At 38.1% G+C, this 23528-nt stretch overlaps 1 protein-coding gene across 4 annotated transcripts in view; it reads left to right on the top strand.

Annotated features, from left to right (window-relative positions):
* The window catches only part of LOC113117506 (protein quaking-A-like), a 70181-nt gene that overhangs the window by 14095 nt on the left and 32558 nt on the right, over positions 1–23528 (top strand). For all 4 annotated transcript variants that reach the window (XM_026286223.1, XM_026286225.1, XM_026286221.1 and 1 more), the window contains exon 2: positions 7784–7926. In XM_026286223.1, the coding sequence (XP_026142008.1) occupies positions 7784–7926 (143 nt within the window). The remainder of the gene's footprint in view (positions 1–7783; positions 7927–23528) is intronic.

Below are 23528 nucleotides of genomic sequence, written 5' to 3' on the forward strand. Positions count from 1 at the left end.
GCTGTTGCATCTCTTTACTCCACAGCATATTTTTCTGGAAGAGCCATATTAATGCTGCAGGAAAATATTCTCCCTGGCAAAACATGAAATGCAGTGCTGAGTTCACAGAATTCATGCATGAAGCAAACATTTCTGAAAGGATTTTTACTTGCTGGCCGTCAGCAGTGAAATATACTGAATTCTGGTTTTGGAGGCCAAGGATTTTACTCTTTCAAAAAGAGGTGTGGACATTTGATAAGAAATGTACACACTTTCCAAAGGCCCTGCTTTCTTTTCCCCCAAAAGAGCCCCCTCTTTTCTCAGTTTGGAATGTAAGTGCAGAATTGAATTGTCTGTTGAGAAAGTTGTTTGCAGCTTGAATAAAGCAGAGAATGCATTAAGCAGGAATCTTGTGGCTGCAGAGACTAGCTGTGCTTTATGATAGCTGAAGTGCAATGCTTCAAAGTGGAAAAACTTGTACATCAGCAGACTTTCATCTCAAGCACCTCTTTCTTTTATTTTAATCTTAAAGAGCTTTGAGCACTCTCCATCCTTTTGTGTAACATCTACTAAAGTACCAAGCGGAATCACCGTTTCTTTAAACTCTCTCTCGCTGTTCGCTCCGCTACATGCTCCCTTCCTTATCAATTAAGGGTTTTTTAAGAGAAATGGGAAATTCAGACCCTTGAAATCAAGGCTTGTTCACTGTGCTGAGGTTTATACACTTTTGTTCCAATATTTGAAACACTTATGTGCTTGACTGTAACAATATTGGTGTATTTAAATATCACAGCCGCTATTCCCTTCTGACATAATGCAGGAATCCAAATGACAGATGAATGCAAAATATATTTTTTATTTTTGTCCATACAATAAAAATTAGTCATATTCAAGACAACTTTCCCCCCTTGAATATTATCTTCTTTTGAATGAAGTTGTTTGGAATTACATGAGGATGATTGACTAATAACATAATTTAAATTTTTGGGTGAACCGTCTCTTTAACGGATAACTATTAAGATGTGACATGCATCTTTTCACTCCTGCTTCATTACTATCAGCGTCTGTTTAATAGCTCCTAAGTAACTAGTCCTCAGACAGATGGATGCAGATGTTTGCTGAAGTGCTAAAAGCAGCAGGTTTCACAGTAAGAGTACAGTCTTTGCATCAGCCTTTTTCTGTTTACCTTTTATTCAGACCTCTCTATTCCTTGACTGCCAATGCCATGGATAGCATTTATATGCATTTATATATACCTTTTTATATACTTACAGCTCATCTTTACTGAGGTAGTAATGTTGCTTATATTAGCAAGCATAAGGACTGGATGGTTGTTTTGATGGATGGGTTGGCAGTGAAAGGACTGGAGAGAGAAAGAATAGTCTGTTCAGACAACCTCCGATTCAGGGTCTCGGGATGTTTAACCTTGTTTACCTGCTCACTGGTTTTGTGGAGGATTATTTTGGATTGGTTTCTTATATGGTGCCAATATCAGATCAGAAAAAGTTTTATTTCATTCTTAAAATATACAGTTGCTTTTCTTTTGCATTTTTATGACCATCACCCTGTGTTCCCCTCCATATACTACAATTCAGAATTGTTTTATATATATGTAAATCTTTCAGTTATAAAGTTTTTAATTTCTTTACATTATAAATTATTGAATACCTTGAATATCGGTTTCCAAAATTTTAAGTAGAACAAGTGTTTTCAAAAATGTTAAATAGAAATGATTCTTGAGTACCAAATCAGCATATTAGGATGATTTCTGAAGGATCAAATGACACTGAAGACTGAAAAAATAGCTGCTGAAATAGGAATAAATGATATAATAATGTATTATTATTATTATTATTATTATTATATATATTATAATAATAATAATAATATATATAAATTGATGTGCCTGTAAACCTTTTTCCCCACCCCTAATGTGTAGGGCAGTCCACATGTTGTGTTTTCATAACTACACAGTGACCTGTAGTTTATTTATGGGTAGTGAACAGACAGCACATCATCAGCATACCTATCAAACTGAAGCCAGAGCGGTCATAACTTGCACAAACACTTTTACCCCCCTCTGACATGAAAACCGACCCCAGAACAGCAGCCTGCCCACCGAGCATTTGTGGGGGCTCAGGGTCTTGCTTAATGGACCAGGATTTGTTGTCACTACTTTTCCACATTCCTGCCTCACCCCTTAGTAAAGTTTAAACTGTGACCTTTGTGCTGGCAAACAAGGTACTTAACCATTAGGCTACCAGCGGCCTGGGCATTGAAATTAGGACTCACCTCGGAGTTTGTGCCTGCTAATGGCATGTGCTCGATATCGCTCGCTCTCTCTCTTTCTCGCTGCTACTTTATGGTAATGTGGCATTTCACTGTGGCTCTCTCGTTCCGCCAAAGAACAGAAACACTTTAGTTTCTATTTTTCATTGGCTCCTTTTTTTTTTTTAAGTGCACACTAAAAGTGTGCTTTTAGGTGCGAGGATTTGGTGTGTGTGTATGTGTGTGACAAAGACAGCAAAAAATACAAATCATGTATAACGTAGATTATCATTTACACTTAAGTTTATTTCTGATGTGTATTGAAAGGTCACATGGTGAGGTATGTATACTGTGTGAGCCTCAGAAAGATTTAAATGGACTGCTTTCTTGTTCATGACCCATTTCTGGTGGAGTCGAGGATATTTAAATTTTTTAATTCCTGCTTTTACTTTAAACTACTCTCTTGCAGTCCAAGAATATTAAACATGCAGACACGCAGCACTTTTACTCCAGAGAGACAGAGAGAAATCCTTCCTGCTGTAGTGTGTTGAAAGGTGGAAGGAGAGACACTTGGAGAAAGCAAGAGATGGAAAAAGAGAAGGGTGGAGGAATATGAGGTTGTGCTCGGGTCAAGAAAGAAGATAAATTGAGTTCTGTAAATGTGGCTAACATACATGCAGCAGTTGTCACCTCTTCTTCATGTGTGAGATAGGGCTGGATATATGACGATATTATCGTATATCGACGATGTGTCGTAAGTATCACAGTGTCGATGTCAACAGTACGGTATCTGACAAATGATAAACCTAGTAAGCTGGACATTTTTTTTACATAGCCCCATAGTCACCATACAGGTTTTTTGCATGCATGTATGAAACAATTTAGTTGGAGGGCTAGGAATCGAAAAGTTTTCCTATTTCCGAAATCTGATCGGATGGATAAGGTCAGGAATCGAATTATATGAATGTCCATTTATTGTGATTTCAAAAGATTAAACTGACAGAAGATGAAATGGAACTCCCTTCTGCACTCTTGAACAATGGACTGAGCACTCTCGCATTATTACACATTCGAATAGTCAAATACACAGTCATATCAAAATATCTCATAAATACAAACGGTTCTGTCTTAAGTGAATGTAAAGAGCGGAGAAAGAATACAAAGGTGTATTGGATCCGTGCATTAACAGAAGCTGCTGCTGCCAGTCAATGTTAATCAAAGAAAAAAAAATTAGGTATAGGCCTATTCTATTTTGATCCGCAGCTTAATAAAAGTTAAGCAGAGATATATATATATATATATATATCTCTTGTAATGCCACTGGAGATCACAGCCATTATATATATATAATGTGTGTGTGTGTGTATATGTATGTTATATTATTTGTAAATGGAGCAGACACTGTCTAACCTTGTCTACAATAGACACGAGAGTAATCGTACCACGCCCCGGTGCGCTAAATGTCTGTCTAAACTTGATAACACCACACTACAGTTGTAAATCATCTGAACTTAGTGTCAGTACATTTTGTCACAAATAGAACGAGGCATTAGTTTACTGATGGAGATCGTGTTGAATCACAGTGCATCCAAAGTAGACAACATCACTGGGTTCTATTGTCGCGCCACTCGTGCCCAGTGCTGCCATGGTGTGAGTTTAATGGGTTATGTTATAGCCCCAATTGTTTTAAATTTTTTGTGAAATATCTGTATTGAGTGCATGATCTTATCGTATTATCTACTGCCATGTGAGCCACTTAAGTAAAGCTTGGCGAGCAGTGAGTAACACTGCTGTCAGTTACTTTCTGCCGGGTGTGCTTGTGCTGCCGTGGTCTTATTTCCTAGGGGGCAAAACATCTCTCTCACTCAGCAGCATGTCTCTGTGGCAGACGTTTGAGCCCATTCGGAACTATGGGAGCCCTGAGTGGAGCGTCGGCGGATGTTAAAAACAAAACCGACTTCATTTAAACAAATCGATGTGAACTACACATTTGAGTTAATTGATAAAACCGATTTATCGCCCAGCCCTAGTTCTATTATTTTTCCTCAACAGTTCACACAAAACAAAATCTCAAACACAGAAAAAGAACAGAGTGGAAATTATTAACAAAACCAACATAACAACAAAGCTAATGTTTTCTGTTAGTTTAAGCCCAATGAAAAGTAAAACCAAACTTTAACGTGGCAATAATTCTGACCAAATTGAACATGATGTGCATTTCCGCAATGTTATCTAGGCAGGGATGGTGTGTGGTGGAAGTGAGGCTTAGGTAGACAATATTATCGAATAAGGTGATTATTGATTAGGTTTCATCCTTACATGGCCCATGTTTTGATCTGGGTGTTGAGTCACTCTTCAACCACTCCCAGGATTCTGGGGCCCTATGAAATACACACACACAAACACACAATATCAGTGTTGTAGAACATTAGTTGCACTTTATCAGAGAACACTGCAAATCCATTGACTTCTATATGGACTGCTGTATAGGGAAAAATTCAAAGGGTTTGTAAAAGTGACGTTCCATGTAACCAAAAATTACTCTTACATATGCATCCAGCAGCCAATGAGAATTTCAGTGGGATTGGTCCAGTTGTCTTTAAGGAAATCCAATTTGCTCTATTCCCACTTGATTTCAGACTGACCTGGATCCTACACTTTTCTAGTCGTCAAACACTCTGTCAGTGTTTCTTTTCTAGTGTGTAAGCACTAGCAATTCTGTGATCCCACTTTTGTTTCTTGATACTGCTCTGAGACAGCTGACGTGTCCGTACTGAATTATGTCTTGTACAAAGTGCGTACATGCAGACTCTGTTTATTTGTATCTTCAATCATTTCAATTTTAATGTGATTTTTTTTGTGTGTAAAGTTAAAAATGTCATTTTCAATTATATTTTAAAAAACGTTCTTTGACGTTTCTGTTCACGGTTTTAAAGTTTTCATGAATTACATTTTAGTCAAATAGAAATTTAAAATTATAATATTTTAGTGTTGCTTTATTTTAGGTCAAATAGATGTATTCTTAGTGAGACGACTTTTAAAAACATTGGGAAAAAAAATAAAACAAACTTACTCAAAAACATTTGGAACATTGTATGGCCATGACTACACCTAGTATTGCATGCCTGGTGCTCATTCCATTTCAAAAGGCCACCAACGTTCCTTCAATTTTCCAGGTATCAGATAGTTGTGTCCCAAGTAATTCCGCTTAATGTAGATAGTACTTTTTGTTGCAAAACAGGTGTGTGTTTGCTGTGCCATCTGGTTGTTTCAAACCCTAACTATATCAGCTCATTTAGCTCACTAGGTTTTAAGAGCACAGCCGCTATGTGTGAGGGGAGCAGTGTTAATTTCGTTGACTAAATATTTTCGTCATTATTTTCGTCACGAATATATTTTTGCCGACGAAAACGAAACGAAAACTAAAATAGAAGGCACTGATGGAGACTAAAACTATGACTAAATTGATTGACATTATCGTCAACGAATAAAGGACGAGACGAAAATAGACTGTGACGAAAATCAAATCAGCAGACGGGAGAGATACGAGGAATGAGCAAAAGAACCGGCAAAACAGAACAGACTGCATGAGAGAAGAGAACCAATCAGAGCCTGACTTATTGAGACATGAAGCGAAGGTTTTCAGTTTTTATGAGCTCCCGGGAAGTCGGCATTCGAAGAGGTGATAGGGACTTTAAGCAACAGCCTCTGGTGGAACGGCAACGCCATTCTGGCGTTGTATTGCGCCTGCGCGAATTTAACTGCTACTTTGTGACGTTCTAATTTAACGGTCTACTACGGGAGAACAGCTGATTTGCCGGAGTCGCTACAACGTGAGAGGTTAGGTAAATAAATGTTATGTTTTTAGACTTATTTACATCATACAATATTAAAAACTCCTCTTCTGACAAAAGATTGTCATTTAACGCCAAAAGCAATCCTTCTCTTGCTTTTTTAAATTATATATTTTTTTGGATCTCAATAAATGAATTAATGCTGCGTTGCGCTGTTCTGTTTTACCGTTGCTTAGTGACTTTTACGTTCTTGGCTACAGCGGTGTGACGGCAAACTTCCGGTCGCTGTAGCCGTTCCATTCGCAGCTGTTGCAAGTCCCTACTGTCTAAAAGAGCGACAAAATGTCCACAGCTCACTTCACGTTTGACGACGAACAAAACAAAACAAAGTGTAAAGCACGCAGAGCGCTCATTCGTGGCAAGAACACAACCAATTTGAAAAGACATTTACAGACGAGGCACCCGGACATTTTCTCAAATGTAATTTCACAACGATGTTCTTTTGTTTATTGAGCTAAGCAAAATTGGAATAGAGCAGTGCGTAGATGTTGTAGCATTAAATATTACGAACTGAAAAGTACTGTAAAATAGCCCCTTCAAATTAGATGCGAGCACAATACTAATACGTAATATCATGATAAATACATTTGATTAATACTAATGTTTAGTATATTTTATAATGTTCTACTTGTTGACAATATCACAAATATTTCTATATTAGTCATGTGAAACATGAATGTTCACATCCTATCATTATACATACAAATCTAGCAATATTGTAGTATTTAAAACATACAATATTGCTAGACAAATGAATAACTTATAAAATCTTGTTACTTTTTTTATCCACCTAACTTATTAAATATTTACTTTAAATGTATGCACTTATTGTTCAGCTCAGCTGTAAGCTTTAAGGTCCTGGACCTAACGTTATTTTTCTTTTATTGATGGTCAATTGGCAGCTAGTTATTGTTTACATTATCATGACAGTGTTTGTTGCTGCATAAAAGCTTTTGAATCAAAATAAAGACACAGTTGTGTTGAAATAAAGTTGAATTTGTGTTTTATATATTTTGGTTAAGTTTGTTTCCTATACCAGCTGTAAAAAATTGTCTAGTAAATCTGTTATTGATCTTAGTCTTATTTTAGTCGACTAAAATACCAAGCAATTTTAGTCGACTAAAATACCAAGCAATTTTAGTCGACTAAAATACCAAGCAATTTTAGTCGACTAAAATACCAAGCAATTTTAGTCGACTAAAATAAGACTAAAATTAAAACAAATCAGATGACTAAAACTTGACTAAAACTAAAAAGAATTATAGTCAAAAGACTAAGACTAAAACTAAATTAAAATTTCGTGTCAAAATTAACACTGGAGGGGAGGGGATGAGCATGAGAGTAGAGTGTGTGTGTGTGTGTGTGTGTGTGTGTGTGTGTTAGGGATGGACATCCTGAGCTTAATCATGTTTTGGCAGCAGCAGTTTAACCTCATCTGGAGCTGCCAGCTATGAAAGAGTCTCTGTTTAAAAGGTCTCGGTGTGTGCACGGGACTTCCTTTTACTGTGAAACTTGGAAATATGTGTGTTGTTTTTTCTCATGATATTTGGCAGCTGAATTTAGGGAGAATGTGGCATCTTGTGTGAATGAAAGGAAATGGTGCATTTCATTCCTTTTTGGATTTTTTTTCTTTTCACTTACTCAGCCGTTTCTGATCTGTTTGTCTTTTTGTCTACCCACAGAGATAACCAGAGTGAGGAAGGACATGTATAATGACACAGTGAATGGTCTGGTGGACAAACACCCCCTGGAGTTACCAGATCCACTGGGACCCATCGTACATCTACAGGAGAAACTCTTCGTACCGGTCAAAGAGTATCCAGATGTAAGTCTGACACAAGCACTTTGAAAATTTTTCTGTCTTTTGCTGCTGCTAGAGTCAAGCACAGTGATTTACTGCTAGTGTAGTGACAGATGACTGACAGTTACAGTGTCTGACGAAATCTAGAGGTGAGAAGGCAGGGCTAGACAATAAGGACTGCCCTATGGCCCAGGGCCAGGGTGAAAGTTGTTCGGGACAGTAGACTGATTTTGCACCTGCCTGATCGGGCCACTGCACCGATATTTTAACTAATGGTTTTTTTTTACAGAAACACCAAATGACCAAAAAGCACCACCACCAGTCTAGTTAAAATGTTCATAAAAAATGACTAATATGCATTCAAACATGGTTATCAAGTTTACTTCTAATAGCTAAAGTTATATTATTTAATAATACTTGATCATAATAAAGCTTGACTGACTGATGTTAATGGTGTTCTTTCAGATATTAAAAAATAACTGTGCCATTTTACACACACACACGTTGTCCAGCCCTAATTCCACCTATTGATTACATTGTGTTTTTTGTTGTTTTTTTCATCTGTGATTACTGGACCTAGCGATCTGCCTGGACCAAGCTCACTAATCTAAGCACTCCAAAGTTTGGCTGCATTTGCAATCAGAAGCCAAAAACATGAAGTATAATATCTGTGAAAGCTAAACCTGTTTAATAATTCGTTAAAGATTGTGAACATGATTCAAGCACTAATTTTATTCTATTCTTAAATTGCAATTTTTAAAATTACATTAGTTTCATTCCTTTGACATGTGCGATCAATGTTTTGATCACTTGGTTCATCCGTGCAGCGTACGATCACACCAGTGTGATTTGAACAATTAATTCTGCATTCACACTGCCACTGACTTAAAGAGAGTAGGGGTTGGGATTGTAGGGTAACTGACGATATGATACAGATAACAATACATGGCTCACGATACTATAATATCATGAATACAGCGATTTTGCGATAAGATATATTGTTAGATAATCTTATAACTAAGAATCACGATCGGTTTATGAAACTATGAAAACAAAATGCCTCTGAAAAGGTTAAGTGCAAGTTTGATAGAAAAACGGCACAAAGTTCTGTAAATCAAATTTAAGTTAAGAAAATCATTCTATTCTTGGACTTATTAAAAGCTTACACAATTCTCTGTGTGCAAACCAACACATTTAACTGCTACACACACACACACACACACATATATTTTTGGCTAGTGATTTTTGCTGTGGTATCAAAAATTAAATATGACCCTGGACCACAAAACCAGTCTTAAGGGTCAATTTCCCGAAAGCTGAATAAATAAGCTTTCCAATGATGTATGGTTTGTTAGGATAGGACAATATCTGGCCAGAATAGGGTGCAAAAAAAAAAAAAAATCCTGAGAAAGACCGTATTAAAGTTGTCTAAATGAAGTTCTTAGGAATCCATACAACTAATCAAAAATTTGATTTTGATATATTTACGGTAGGAATTTAATTCTTTTATTTAAAAGATAAGAAAATTATCTAGGACAGTTATCTTAATGGAACATAATATTTACTTGATATCCTAATGAGTTTTTGCATAAATGAAAAATCTGTAATTTTGACTCTGTTTTTTTGGCTATTGCTACAAATATACCCAAGTGACTGAAAAACAATGATAACAGCAACTATTTAATTTTTTTTGTGGCAGGGCCAGTGAAAATGTTGGCAGGGCAAGTAAAAATTTTAACCACTGGCTAGGGCTGGGTACCGAACTTCGATACCTTTATGGTATCGAACAAAAAACTTCCATACTATGAGTATCGAAAAATTATTTATCTTTCGGTGCCAAGTTTCGGTTCCAAAAACCAAGCGGCCGTGTTTTTTTTTTGTTTTGTTTTTTTGCCAAGCGGCTGTGTCTGTGTGAGCTTGTAGCATACGTGCATGTAAGGACCTAAATTCGCCGTGAATGGCTGTCGACCACCACGTGACTTGACGGGGAGGATTTTTGAAGATACTCGTAGTCACACAACACTAGTGTAGTTGTTTTTTTCTCAAAACGTTTCCGTTTTACAATGTCAAAAGGTCTAAAGTGTGGCTACACTTTATAAAAGTGGATGCCGAGTCAGCAAAGTGCAACATATGCGATAAGAGTATTGCAACCAAAGCCGGCTTGCCCTCCCTCCCTGTTTAGTTTGGTCTACTCCATTGCGTATCTTGAAACACGCCCCCTATCACGTTGTCTAAAAAACAGAGAGAGAGACAGATTTATCCGGTACAGCGAATTTCTCTAAGCAGCAGGCCACTGTATACGTTCACTTAAAACATAACCGACTGTATTTACGAGAATACTTGCAGAGACAATTATTTTGATATAATTGTGTGTATGTGTTCATTCAGAAGCTACGAAATGCGAAAGATGAATTCATTATCTGTACGCGCACTGTCTGAAATGCTGCTCGTAGCGCGTGCTTTGAATGAGGGAGCGCAAACTCAGAACGCGCGAATTGTTTAAAACGCTTGAATCAGCAATATTTACATAAGAGTGCAAACGATCAGCTACGATCCGTTTCACCCCTTCAAGCGAGTGAACAACGCGAATCAAGTTAGGAATTTTACATCACTATTCACGATAGCCCATTGGACTGGAAAACACAATAGCCTCGGGACGTGGGACTAGCTATTTTGCGAGCCCTGCACCTCAGATCTATCCAGTTTGTGAAATACTGGTTTCCACACTGGTTTCATTAAACAAAATAAATAATTATTTTAAAAGATTGACTCAAAAGAATCATCGGTTCACTAATCGGATCATGAACTTGCCAAAGATTATCTATCTCGAATGAATAAAGACTTCAAGTTCATCTGTAAAGCACATAAAGCTATCGTTTGAGTTTATAAACTTCAATTTCATTCATGATTTGTATGGACCTGATAACTGAATGCAAAGTTCTAGAAGAATGTTTGTGTCTTGATGAGCATGTATCGCTCACTAGGAGTCGCTAAATGAACAGCTGTTGTTCTTTTTTTTTTCTTTCTTTTTCTTTTTTTTTTTTTTTTTTACTGAGGATCAGTTGCCATATTGGTTAAAATCCCCAAACTGTTTACTTAAATATTAAATTAATAAATGACATCAAAACAGGAGCGTTTGCGTTATGATGTGGTGGGCTGCTGTGGGCCAGAAAGTCCAGGGCCACTTTTTGGTCCCAGTCCGCCCCTGAATGGCGCACCCCTATCCAAAAAGCACAACCAGTTGTATTAATAATGTTATCCTGAGTGTGAAGTGTTACCAGAAATTGTTTTAATTAAGGTGAAAAATAAAAGTTTTGTGTTTCATGTATTTGTGTTGATGTTGAAATGGATTTTAAAACATATGGTATCGAAAAAAGTATCGTTAGGAACCGGTATCGAAACTGAGGTATCGAAATTGGCACCGAATCGAAAGATTTTGAACAATACCCAGCCCTACCACTGGCCCGACCGACCAGGCCAGTAGAAAAAATCCTTGGCATTGATCGCTGGAAGCTTTACACCTGGTTTTCTAGCAGGGGGAAACATGCCGTTTGGGAGTAAATGAGGATACTGTCATAAGCTAGTTCAGCAGTAGTAGTTTTCATCAGTCCCCTTCAGGGAACTAGGAATGGTGCCGGAACGCCACAGGCCATGTTCTAGTAGTAGAGTTGGGTCTTTTTGGAGTGAACCATTTCCACCAGCGAACACATGATGTAGCTTGACTTTTAGATGATCATGTTTGACATTTTCTCTCATATTCGCAGACAGAAACACACACTGGTGGCCCATGTCACACAGGGAGCAATTTTGCTGCCTAATTCTTCTGCTAGGTGGACAAGGGAGAGGGGAAGAGAGAAAAAGGGGGTCAGCAGAGCATGAAATGCATTTTCCCTCTGACGGCCCTGATAAAGGCCACCCCATCTGTCCCAGTGGACCACCACACTCACACAACCCCAGGTTTCTCGCAGTTTGAAGCACAGTTAATTATGATGGAGACTGGTGCTCTGCTTATCTTTTAATCTTTTTGCAGAATGTTTCTTTTTTTTAAATTGGCCTTTACTTTAAGCACTTCCTGTAATGATAACTGCTTTACTTGAGAAAAAATATTCACTTTTGTATGAACTGGAAAGCTGTACATTAAGTTAATTTTACTCTGGATAAGGGGGAATTTTTAGGTATGATGTTAATTTGAGTGGGGTGAACCTTAAAGTTGTTGTTTTACTCTCACCAAGACCATTTTGTCAAAAATAAAGTAAAACAGAAAAAAAAATTGAAACATTAGGATGGTTAGTTTGATGTTTTAATGTTGTCAGAGTGTAATTTATTCCTCTGATTGGGAAGCTGAGGGCAAGTTGTCTCTTTTAATGTGTATATATATATGTTTCAGTATGTTCATATGAGTGTGTGTCTCAGAATAGCAGTAACAGCTACTGGAAAACATGGCTGACTGGTTTAGTATGAACGCCACAGCTCTGTCATGCCATGGAAAATATAGTGACTCTTTGTGTGTTTGAGCAAATGTGAGTAGGAGGACACATGTGCGTGCGTACGCATGCGCGCGCACACACACACACGCATACACACACCAGTGTACATAGAATCCCCAGCTGACCCCCTCAAATCTGTTTCTCTCTCACTGTGCTCCCTGCAAGTCTCGCCTCATTATTCTTCCCCCTGGTGGTTAGCATGAGTCACTGTTTCACAACACACACACACACACACACGTTTCCACCCTAATGTTCTAAACACGCAGGCAAAGGAAGAATAATTGAGCCGGGAAATGCTAGCGTTCTCTTCAGTCACAGTCTCTCTGATTTGCTCTTTCAGGCAGGAGAGTCGGCTCGGCCATCCAATCAGCATCTTGATTGAGAATAAAGTGGCCATGATTGGTGATTCGGAGGTGTTATTTAAATAATGATTTCTCTGTTGCCTTTCAGTCAGAAGATATTCCATAGGTGTTTTATAATGTAAAGTCACTGTATATTAAACACAACACAGTCTGACACCTGATCTAGTTACAGTTCAGCTTGCTTTACATTTTGAGTGCAATTCACAATTCTAGCACTTATGCTGTAAAAGGTTATTTTAAAGTGAAGTCTAATGGAGGAGAAGAGGTCTCGTTTTAAAGTGTTGAGTAAGAAGGTAAAAGTATGCAGGAAGAAGTGCATGTAGTCTCATCCACCGAGGTCAGGCCCCTCGTTCCAGACTAAACGTCTGATTGTGCGCTATTGCTTTGAGAATAAAGGGAAAACGGTCACTGCTTTTAAAATAAACCAAACCAGTCCCAGACTTTTCCGTGTGTGTGTGTGTGTGTGTGATTAGCTGTTTCCATCCACCTAGTTTTATGCAGATTTTGGAATATCGCATAAAAAAAAAAGCTGGATGGAAATGCCAAGTTGTGCATAAATAAATAAAGAAATGCGTTAAAATTGTGCTCACATTTGTGTAGGATAAACTTTTTATCCGATAAGAAAAAATTTGCATAAACTATGATGGACACAAATTCACTGAATAAATTCCTCCGTGCACATTGAAAAAGTAACAGGATAACTTGACTAGCAGCATATCGGTCTCGTTCACAGCATCTATGATGTTATGGTCATTCTGAAAAGCCAGAGCAAAGTCTTAAACAACAGCTGCCGTCCACCTCTGAAAGCAATGTCTGCATTTATTTTTTTGTTTGCTTGCTCTGAGGTGCAAGTAATTTATTATATATGAAAATGATTATATTCAGTGACTTCTATATTTTTAGTGATATTTAGTGCAACAGTTTACCAGGAAGGGAAGATTTAGTTCTTTGTTTTATACGATATTCCATCAAGTATTTTTCCCAAGTTTTCTTTTTAATCTTTGGATGGAAACGTAGATTTGTTTTCAGTATTTTCAAATTATTATATTTGTATTTGTAACTTGCACAACCGTATGCAGAGCAACATGATTTATGACTGTCCATATATAGAATACAATTAACATGGGGATAGAAAGGACATTGGAAGAAAAATATAAAATATAAACATGAAACAAACAATGAATGGGAAATACAAGAAAAAATGTATAATTGGAACATGATATAGAAAATAGAAACGCATATTCTATAAGTATTTTGAGCCTGAATCTACATGTACTCTTGGGTAATTAGGTCTTGGCTCCTCTCTTTAGCACAGAACGTCCATTTCATAAAAATAGCTTGTCCTGTGAACGTGACCTGTTAGTTTACAAGTGCTTGTGAACACTTGTGCGGCCTATCAGAAGTATCAAACCTTGGATCAAACATCAGGGTCGACCTGTGACTTTCAAAACACCTTTGAACGTACTCCAGTAGCTTCCCTGTTTATAAACCTCTGTCTATATACAATAACCGTCTTTCTCTCCAGAGCTTTTTTTTTTTTTTTTTTTTTTTTAAGATTGAATAGACTGACTGGTTCATCTGGGAGAAAGAAAAAAAAGATGGCTGACAGACCAGGTCTGCTCCATCTTTGTCATTCCTCTAGTGCTCCCAGTTAGTTTCAGCGAGACGTTTAGCTCCCTCTCTCCTTGGACAAAATCCTATTACATCACCTGTCGTCTACGAACTGCTTTCTGCTGTAATGTTGCTGTGTGTGTGTGTGTGTTTTGCCGGCTGCACACTGTTATGAAGATGTATGTCTGTGGCTTAGTGTCTGGCCACAGGGTTGTATAAATAATTCGGATTCATTTAGCTGGTTACTTATTGTAATTTCGTTCACGCTGCACAAACACCTATATAAGTATCTATACACATACATCTGCATCAGCACATATTGTTTGCACCGTTTTAGCTAAATTCTCTCTCACACAGTGTCATTATTCAGGCCATATGTGTGCAGTTGAAACATCTGATCTTTTCTCTGAGATTCAAGAAGTGGTCACCTCTGGATTCTTTCTCACTTAAAACTAGTGACGCAATGTTCAGTTGCAATCAGCCCTCCGAAGCAACCAGCTATTAATATTCATTCTTGAACTGAGGACGGATAGGTCTCCTGTCTTATGCTGGGATTGTTATTGAAGGTTTTTCATTGTGATTTTCTTCCCTGCCTGATGTAAGAGGGGAGAGAAGGGTGGTGGGCCCATTGGGGGATGGAAGGCATTTTTTTTTTATATGAGGCAATATCAAGGTTTGGTAGCTTGGAGATCAGACTAAAGCCTCCAGTTTTAATTTGCAGGTTATTACTGGGGCTTTTGAAGCCAAAGGACTCCAATCGAGCCTCGCAAATGACACCGAGCCATTTCTGAAAAGCTCACCGATTCATCAGAGGAGGACCGCCCGCACACAAGGACCGCTCATCACCGCTTTTCTGTAGATTAACGCCTTTTCATTTCCCTGATGCCCGTTCTTAATTGCCATTTGTATATGCAGATGTTTCATATTTTCTGCATGCTGTCAGAAGTGTAGTTTATAAATGATAGCACCACTGCTTATTCTAAACATTTTTAATGTCAGCTATCCCGTGGAACGTTCTAGAATTGTTTGAAAAGCACCTTGGTGTTTCCAACCTAACAGTAGAGATTTAATGGAACAAACTAAAACAAGCTACAGAAAGAATCATTAGTATTCAGCCTACCAATGTGTTGGTTTCTCTAGTACCAAGATGGCAGATTTGTCCGACATGGGTGTGTTCCGACATGCCTGTGTAATGCCCAAAAACATTTTCTATGTAGGCAATTTGAAACTAATCCACTGTGTGTGTGGCTGATGAATTTCAGAGACTGTAATTGGGGGCCTCCGCAGACAGTCTTGGCAGGTGGACTAGAAGCCAACAGCATCTTCAGGGATGCATATGAAATTGTGTGTATGTCCAGTGCAGTGGGCTGGCTCAGAGAGAGAGAGAGGGAGAGATTACATCCTCACCGACTCCTCTGCCCTGTTCAGCATGCTCGTGTTAATTTAGACACAAATTACATTTGGCTCAGAAAGAAAGAGGGCAGGACTGACAGCCAAAGAAAAGTGACGCAGGTTTCATCCACGGATTCTACTCCAATCCAGAAGTAAAGGCGCTTAATTAAGGAAGTAAAGGCTCCTATTAAAGGAGTCATATGATGTTGCTAAAAAGCACAGCATTTGATATATTCCACATACTGTGCATTATTGTTTCTCCTCTATGCCCCAGCTTTCTGAAGCGTGCAGTTTTTTTAAAAAAGCTCATCATTCTGAAAAGCAAGGTGTACTCTACCTATCCAGTGCGTTGTAATTGGCCGGATACCTCAAGCGTGTACCAGAAATATTACCCCCCTTGGCTTGCCATGCTTCGATGCATGTCCTGGTGAGAACACCGGTGTGAGAAGAAAAAAACAAAAATCTATTACAAACAAGCTATTTGTTGCATCAACTTGGGACATTACGGATTATAATGACTCACACTGTCTTTTTACGCGTTATGTTGCAATACGCCGTGTAAACATAAAACCATGTCTGCATTTGTGATCCGAAAAATTACAAACAAGAAGCGTACTCTAAACCAGCGATTCTCAGTTCCGGTCCTCTAGCCACATGCTCTGTACATTTTGAATGTCTTTCTGTGTAAACACACCTGATTCCAATAATCATGTCGTTAGAATTGAGCTCTGTGCATGAACTGTGTTGTCATTGACATGGTCTCCATAAAGTGTTCATTGATCCCTACTACCTGAGCAAGGGGAAATCGGTTGAAGTTTACGTCACTTCGCAACATTCATTCACGGATTTGCACTGCCCAATGTCTGCACACATGGACAATTGTGACATCATATACCTTGGTAAATGAATAAAATTGTAATTCGTCTCGCACACTTCAGTGCACTTTGAATGGAACATACGTGTTTGCTTCGAACTGGGAACATGGCGGAATAAACACAACCACTGATTTCTAGTCGTGTCCTATTTTGGAAAGCCAAGCAAAGTAGTTTCACTTTGACGCTGAAACACAATCTGTCTCCACAACATGCAGCAACAATACTACAGCGAGTATCAAAGTTAAGCCGCTTTTCTTTAGGTGAACATTTGGGCAGCATTATGCAAATCTTCCCACATTGAGACGTAGACGTCTTGGGGGTATGTTAGGAGGGTGTGGTTGACTTAACTTTTATAAGGAATATCTTTTTGGGTTTAAGACTTTAGCCTGTGCAACTTTAGGGATCTTATCTATTCACAAACAGCTTGTAACACTCCAAAGAGAAAGGAAAACTTCAAATCGCATCATATGACCCCTTAAATAGTAACCATATCAATCTCTATATAATATATATATATAATTGCTTGTGGTGTTTTTAGCATTCAATAAAAAATGAAGTATTTTTGCACAGTTACACTTCTGCTATCTTTTGTGCTTGTTTGATCTTGATATTCCGGTACTGCTAATATTGCAGACTCTCGAATGATAAATGGCTTATGCTTTTCCTCATTTGTAAGTCGCTTTGGATAAAAGCGTCTGTTAAATGATTAAATGCAAATGAAACTGTAGCTTTTAGTAACACTAGTCATCTGTTAAACCACCTGTTTACCGCTCCACCACTGCGCTCATGTGGCTTTTGTTTGCTTATATTTTGTTATTGTGTGTCAGGACTAAATGCTGGGAGCTTACAAAGATTGATTTTGCTCCTGGTGTTTAGAAAGGATTAAACGAGAGAAAGAGAGGTAACTAGATGAAAAAAAGATGATTTATATTAGGGATAACAGGCTCTAACACACACACTCTCTCTCTCTCTCTCTCTCTCTCTCTCTCTCTCTCTCTCTCTCTCTCTCTCTCTCTCTCTCTCTCTCTCTCTCTCTCTCTCTCTCTCTTCCATCCATCTCTTTAGAGAGAGTAATTACTTTGCTCTCAAAGGACTCGTGTCATAATGTTTCAGATTGGATTTTCTGCCCTCCAAATTATTGCACACAGACACAGAGAAGGGGAGTGAGGGATATAGAAGTCTAATTTGGACTGGCTATAAGGTTTGGACTGTTGGAATGTTGTTTTGTAACTTCAGTTTGGATGACTATGTTTGGAATTGTCTTGAGTGTGATTTGCATGCGCATTTGTTTGTTGGCCTCACCAGAAATCCCTGAAAAAAAAACCTTGATCTGTCACACTATAACAATATGATCATATGATCAAACAGTCCCATGTGCTGGTATTATTGTGTGTCTGGCAGAAATAGTATTAGACTACACATAATTTGGAATAAGTTAAGTTTCCAGTAGCAATAGCCAAATTTCCTTTCCAGGTTTTTTTTTTTTTTTTTTTTTTTTTTTTTTTTGGTCATATGAGCTGCAATTCAGTAGTTAGAGTTGTTTACGTTTTAAATCTCCTCAGGGCTAAAATTTTCCAATGCTTACATCCAATTTGAGGCTATCAAACACATTTTATTTTTGGAATCGACTCCTCATTGAGAGCAATTTTCAGTTTAACAAAGCTTATCTCTGGGTGCCTCTCAAACAGATTCCAGAACAGGGAATCCCATCGATTCCAGAACAGGGAATCAAACTCTATTCCAAAAGATTCAGAGTCAAACATCTCCAGTGACACCCAGTTTTTCCTCCATGTACATGTATAATGCCTACTGTTGATACTTCTGAGTATTGGAGTGTATTGCAGCCTGAACCTGTGAGTTGGTAAGCAATTTCTGAAAAAACAACTGGCTTATAAAGAGTCATTAGTTTGTTGTGGGCAGCCAGAAAGGACAGCTAAATAGAAACTTTCTCTATTAATTGTCTTTATATTATAATTATGTGGCACCAAAGTCTTTCTCTTATCACATTGAATTTAGACTGCAAGTTCACTCCTTGGCTAAAACAATTTTATTTTACCTTGGCCTTGTAGATTCCGTAGCAACACAGGTAAACCTTTCAGAGTGTTTTAATAGACTGTTACTTTGCTTCAATAGAAGGATTGCGATATCCTTGAATTGTTAATAGTTAATAATCTATTGGCCTTGACCTTTTATAAATAATAATAATATTAATAAAACCAGTTCAAAACAAAAACCAGATTCCATTACCAACCCGATGGAGATGAAACTGTTTCTCAAGTCTGCCACACCACACGCTTGCTTAACACAGGTTAATTAGTAATTAGCAAGGGCATCCGACAGGTTATCTCTGCTTCTCTCGCTCGCTCACTCGCTCACTCGCTCATTCTCCCACATTCTCCCCATCTCTATTACTCTCTAGATATATGGCATATAGATTAATTGAATGATATGTTGAAACTTTTGCTATTGTCTTTTTTTATGATGAAATAATACAGAAAACCAAGCAGACACTGCAGAGACAGCGGCAGAATGATCATGGATTGTAATGTTTTCCTCTCTCCTCTCTGGAGGATTGAATTAAATGTAATGCAGCGAGCGAGACAAAATGCAAATATTTGGCAGAGAGGGAGAGCGAGGAGGTGTACGGGGATGACTAAGGTAAGAAATGAAGTGCTGAATAGAGAGGATGTGTAAAGCTGCAGAGGAAGAGGGAGGTGAGGCAGAGGTGATGCTGTGTGCTGACACCTGTTTACAGAACCAGCTAAAGTATAGAGGACCGAGCAGAATACAGAAGTGATGTGGTGAGCGAGAGAGAGAGAGAGAAGACTGGTTTCTGACACTTTTTTTATTTATTTTTATTTTTTACAACTCTGGTGACAGATTTGCTTACACTGTGGCAAGCGGATTGTTATTTCAGTGTGTGTGTGTGAAGAGCGTGTCTTGTATCACTCCACTGGGAGGCCGCAGTTGGAGGCATTACCTCTGATTTTCTTTTCCAACTCGCCAGATTAGCTGTTTTCAGCACTCTTCCTCCTCTCTCCACATGAGAAACACAGACTCCAGACAGACACAGCCTTTGTTTAAACCAAGCAAACTGATCACAGTTGCACGTTTTATTCTCTGTGATGTTCAGTACTTGAGCTTTTAAACTTTGACCTTAACACATCTCAGTTACATTTTGGAGTTTTGACTGCCCTTCGATCCTTTTCCATCTCTTATGAGAAGTGACAGAATTTTGTGTTCCCATTTTCCTCTCTTTCTGCTAGTCATCTTTTTGTTCTGCTCCAGATTTTTATTTGAGTGGTTCTGTTACCAGTAAGTTTTACGTTCTCCATAATACAGGGGCGTGACCTTACGAGCAGGGTGGAGTGATTGTGATGGAAGAGAGCGAGGTAGGAGAGGGGAGGGAGAGGGTGGGTAGGAGGTATAATGTTGCTTTAGCGTTGCTGCTCGTTTGTCTCTGTCAGGTCCCTCGGCTACATCCCTGAACTGCTCAACTCTCCGCTTGCTCTCACATTTAGGCTGTTCTGTTATACATCCCTACAGCTTAACACTGACACCCTCACACACTCCCGTGCACAGCGTATAGATTTTTCAGTTATGTAGGCATGTTACCAAGGTTCACGGTGACGTAACAAAATAGCAGCTGAAGGACATTGATTCTCTCTTTACCCTGTATTAGGACTCCGTTCATCAAATCAAACATAACTTAATTGAATTATTCTGAATAACTAAATATGTAAGGTATGTGTGTGTATTATATTTTGGCTAAACCGTGTCTTTTAGAACCTTGACACGATTGAAGTAGTTTCCTCACTACAAAAAGTTTTGAAAACAACAACAGTCTGACTAAAATGACATAACAAAAGTGCATTGCTCCATTATGCTCAAAAAAAGCTGTCTACACTAGAAGCATCTGAATCTGTGATGACACGTCAACTCCCTATGCAGATTTTTCATGGGTTGCAGTGCTATTCTAGTCAGATTCTTCCCCGATTGGGGAACTGAAATGAATAAAAAAACTTTTGTTTTGGGTGATCATATATGTGATTCTGGCCCACAAAACCTTAAGTCTTAAGTAGCGCAGGTATATATGTAGCAATAGCTAAAAATACACTGTATGGGTCAAAAGTATAGATTTTTCTTTCATGCCAAAAATCATTAGGATATTAAGTAGAGATCAACTTACATTTAAGAGATTATAAAAAAAATTCCTAATGTAAATATATCAAAACTTAAATTTTGATTAGTAATATGCATTGCTAAGTACTCAATTTGGACAACATTCTTATTGAAAAGGCTATTTTCTTTATTTACACTTTTTTTTTTTTTGCACCCTCAGATTTCATATATTCAAATAGTTGTTTCTGCTAAATAACTTCATATCCTAACAAACCATACATCTATGGAAAGCTTATTTATTAAACTTTCATATGATGTGTATATAGTCTAATAAAAAGAAAAGCCCGTTATGGCTGGTTTTGTTGTCTAGGGTCACATATGTGTGTATAGGATGCTGGGAGTACAATTTCATCTAACTTGTGTAAATGACTGCAGCGGTCAAGTTGTTGTGTTTTTCTGTCCGTCTGGTGTGTCTGGGTTTTATTAGATTTTCCTTCTTGCTGAAATGACTAAATGAGCTGATGTGTGCCACACACACACAGAGCCCTGTTTTTTAGTGGCAGACGTTTGTGTGGCGGCAGGGTGGAATTTTCCAGGCTTTTTGTGGTTGATCTCTGCCCCTCTCAAATTCTCGCAAACATGAGTGCCACCAGATAGTCAAAACATTCTCTCATGTTGTCATCTAAAAACACTAGTATTTCTCTCTCCTCCTCCTGTATCATTCCCCTCGTGCCTCACATCCTCCCTCTACAGGAAGTAAAATGGTGGCATCTCCTCCAGGCTGTAATTACTGTCTGGTTCCAGTATTCAAAGTGAGCAATTTCCCCCACTGCATCAGGCCGCTGCTCTCTGCCATGTCCAATCAACATCAACACACACGTACGCACAGAGGAGAATCCGCTCTCATCTGCATGGAGGGCGAGATCGTGCAGGTGCGCTACTGTGGAAGAGAGGGAGTGACGGAAGTTCTGATGATAACGGATCATCCTGACATGTCGTGTTATTGCATATGTATTTTTGCTGCTGTTTTATCAGCGTCTGATATGTTTACAGTGTGCGTGACTGTGACGACAGGGACAGTCAGCGCACATGTTCACCTAAGGCATTGTCACTTCTGGCTCTCTTATGATGGTGACACATGATGTGATGTGTGGCACTGCTGCTTCAGTACACAGTTTTACACGTGTATCCTGCTCGCCGTCTCATGAGAGCATTTTGGAATGTTTGTGTAGAACTACAGCGATTCTGATCCACCTACACAGTCAAACCTGTCGGATTATGCTGCGTCATCGCTGTTGAAACAATAAGCCTTTAGAGAGAAACAGCATTGTTTTCCTGTTTATCCAGGAAGCATGACCTGCAGCTGCCTGTTCACTGGGTTTGAATAATCGTGACCAAGCATTTTGAGTTCCTTTCTGATTATTTTATTGTCCACTGCAAAGTATTAGGAGTAATGACTGCCATTTAATTTTGTCTATTGAATCCCGTGTGGAGTGTTGGTTGTTGACGCAGTAGCATAAGACTTTTAACAAGAAACATGGCAAGAGTTAAAGCTGTTAGCTGTTAGATAACCAAGCTAAAAGTAGTGACCGGAAAAAAATTGTCCAAAGATTTATTTATTTATTTTTTTAAACCTATTCAATCTCATGGTTTACTTTGAGAAATAAGTTTAGTGTTTATTATTTAGGGGCTAGGCCTAGTTGGGAAAATTGTCAATTAGGGCTGCACAATATTGGAAAAAAAACCACATTGCGATTACCGTATTTTTCGGACTATAAGTCGACCTAAGTATAAGTCTCATCAGTCCAAAAATACGCCATGACGAGGAAAAAACGTAAGTCACACTGGACTATAAGACGCATTTATTTAGGACCAAGAATCAAGAGAAAACATTACCGTCTACAGCCTGAGTCGCCAAAAAAGTGCGACTTAGTAAGGAAAATACAGTATTTCCGCTATATATTGTGATATGAGGGAGTAAAAATTCACCTAATGACTTGAATAGCTCAATTTGGTTAAAAATTATCAATTATTTGTGTGGTTTTGTAGGCGAGTAAATTAGCATAGAAAATAAACAAATTACAAGCATAGATAAAGAACAAAGATAAAACAAATTATTAGTTTTATCTTAATTTAGTTAAATTAAGTCACATTTTAATATTTCTTTCAGAAATATGCCTAATGCCGATGTGAAATGTTTACAAACATTTAAATAAACACTGGAAACACAGCTATGCTATTTTAGTTCACCTCCACAAAACCCTTTCTGACTTTTGAACCATAGTGTAGATCTACCATATTTTGTGCATATAAAGTGTCTGTTGTTAATTTATTCATAAACCGTTTTTCAACTAGTCTATGAAAACAAAATCTGCAGTTTTTAATAGGACTCGTGTTATCAAAGCATTGCTACATTAAATTTTTTATTTTATTTCTTCCAAACATCAAAAAATAAGTTCTGAACATACATTGTGTACTTGCGTATATTGTATAATTTTTTTTTAAATGTTTAAAGGTTATTTCAGTTCTGAACATACATTTTATCTTTTTATAAAAATGTAATGTTAAGTTCGGTGCCTTGCTCATGGGCACCTCAGTCATGGTATTGCCAGCCTTAGACTCGAACCAACAACCTTAGGGTTAGGAGTCAAACTCTCTTACCACTAGGTCACGACTTCCCACATTCTATCACTTTATGAGTGATAGAATGTGGTTTTAACACTCATAAATAACCAAAATCTGTGCGTGCAGAACTGGATTAAGCACTCGGAAGAGGA

The sequence above is a fragment of the Carassius auratus genome, chromosome 17 (assembly GCF_003368295.1).
Source record: "Carassius auratus strain Wakin chromosome 17, ASM336829v1, whole genome shotgun sequence".
Lineage (NCBI taxonomy): Eukaryota > Metazoa > Chordata > Actinopteri > Cypriniformes > Cyprinidae > Carassius > Carassius auratus.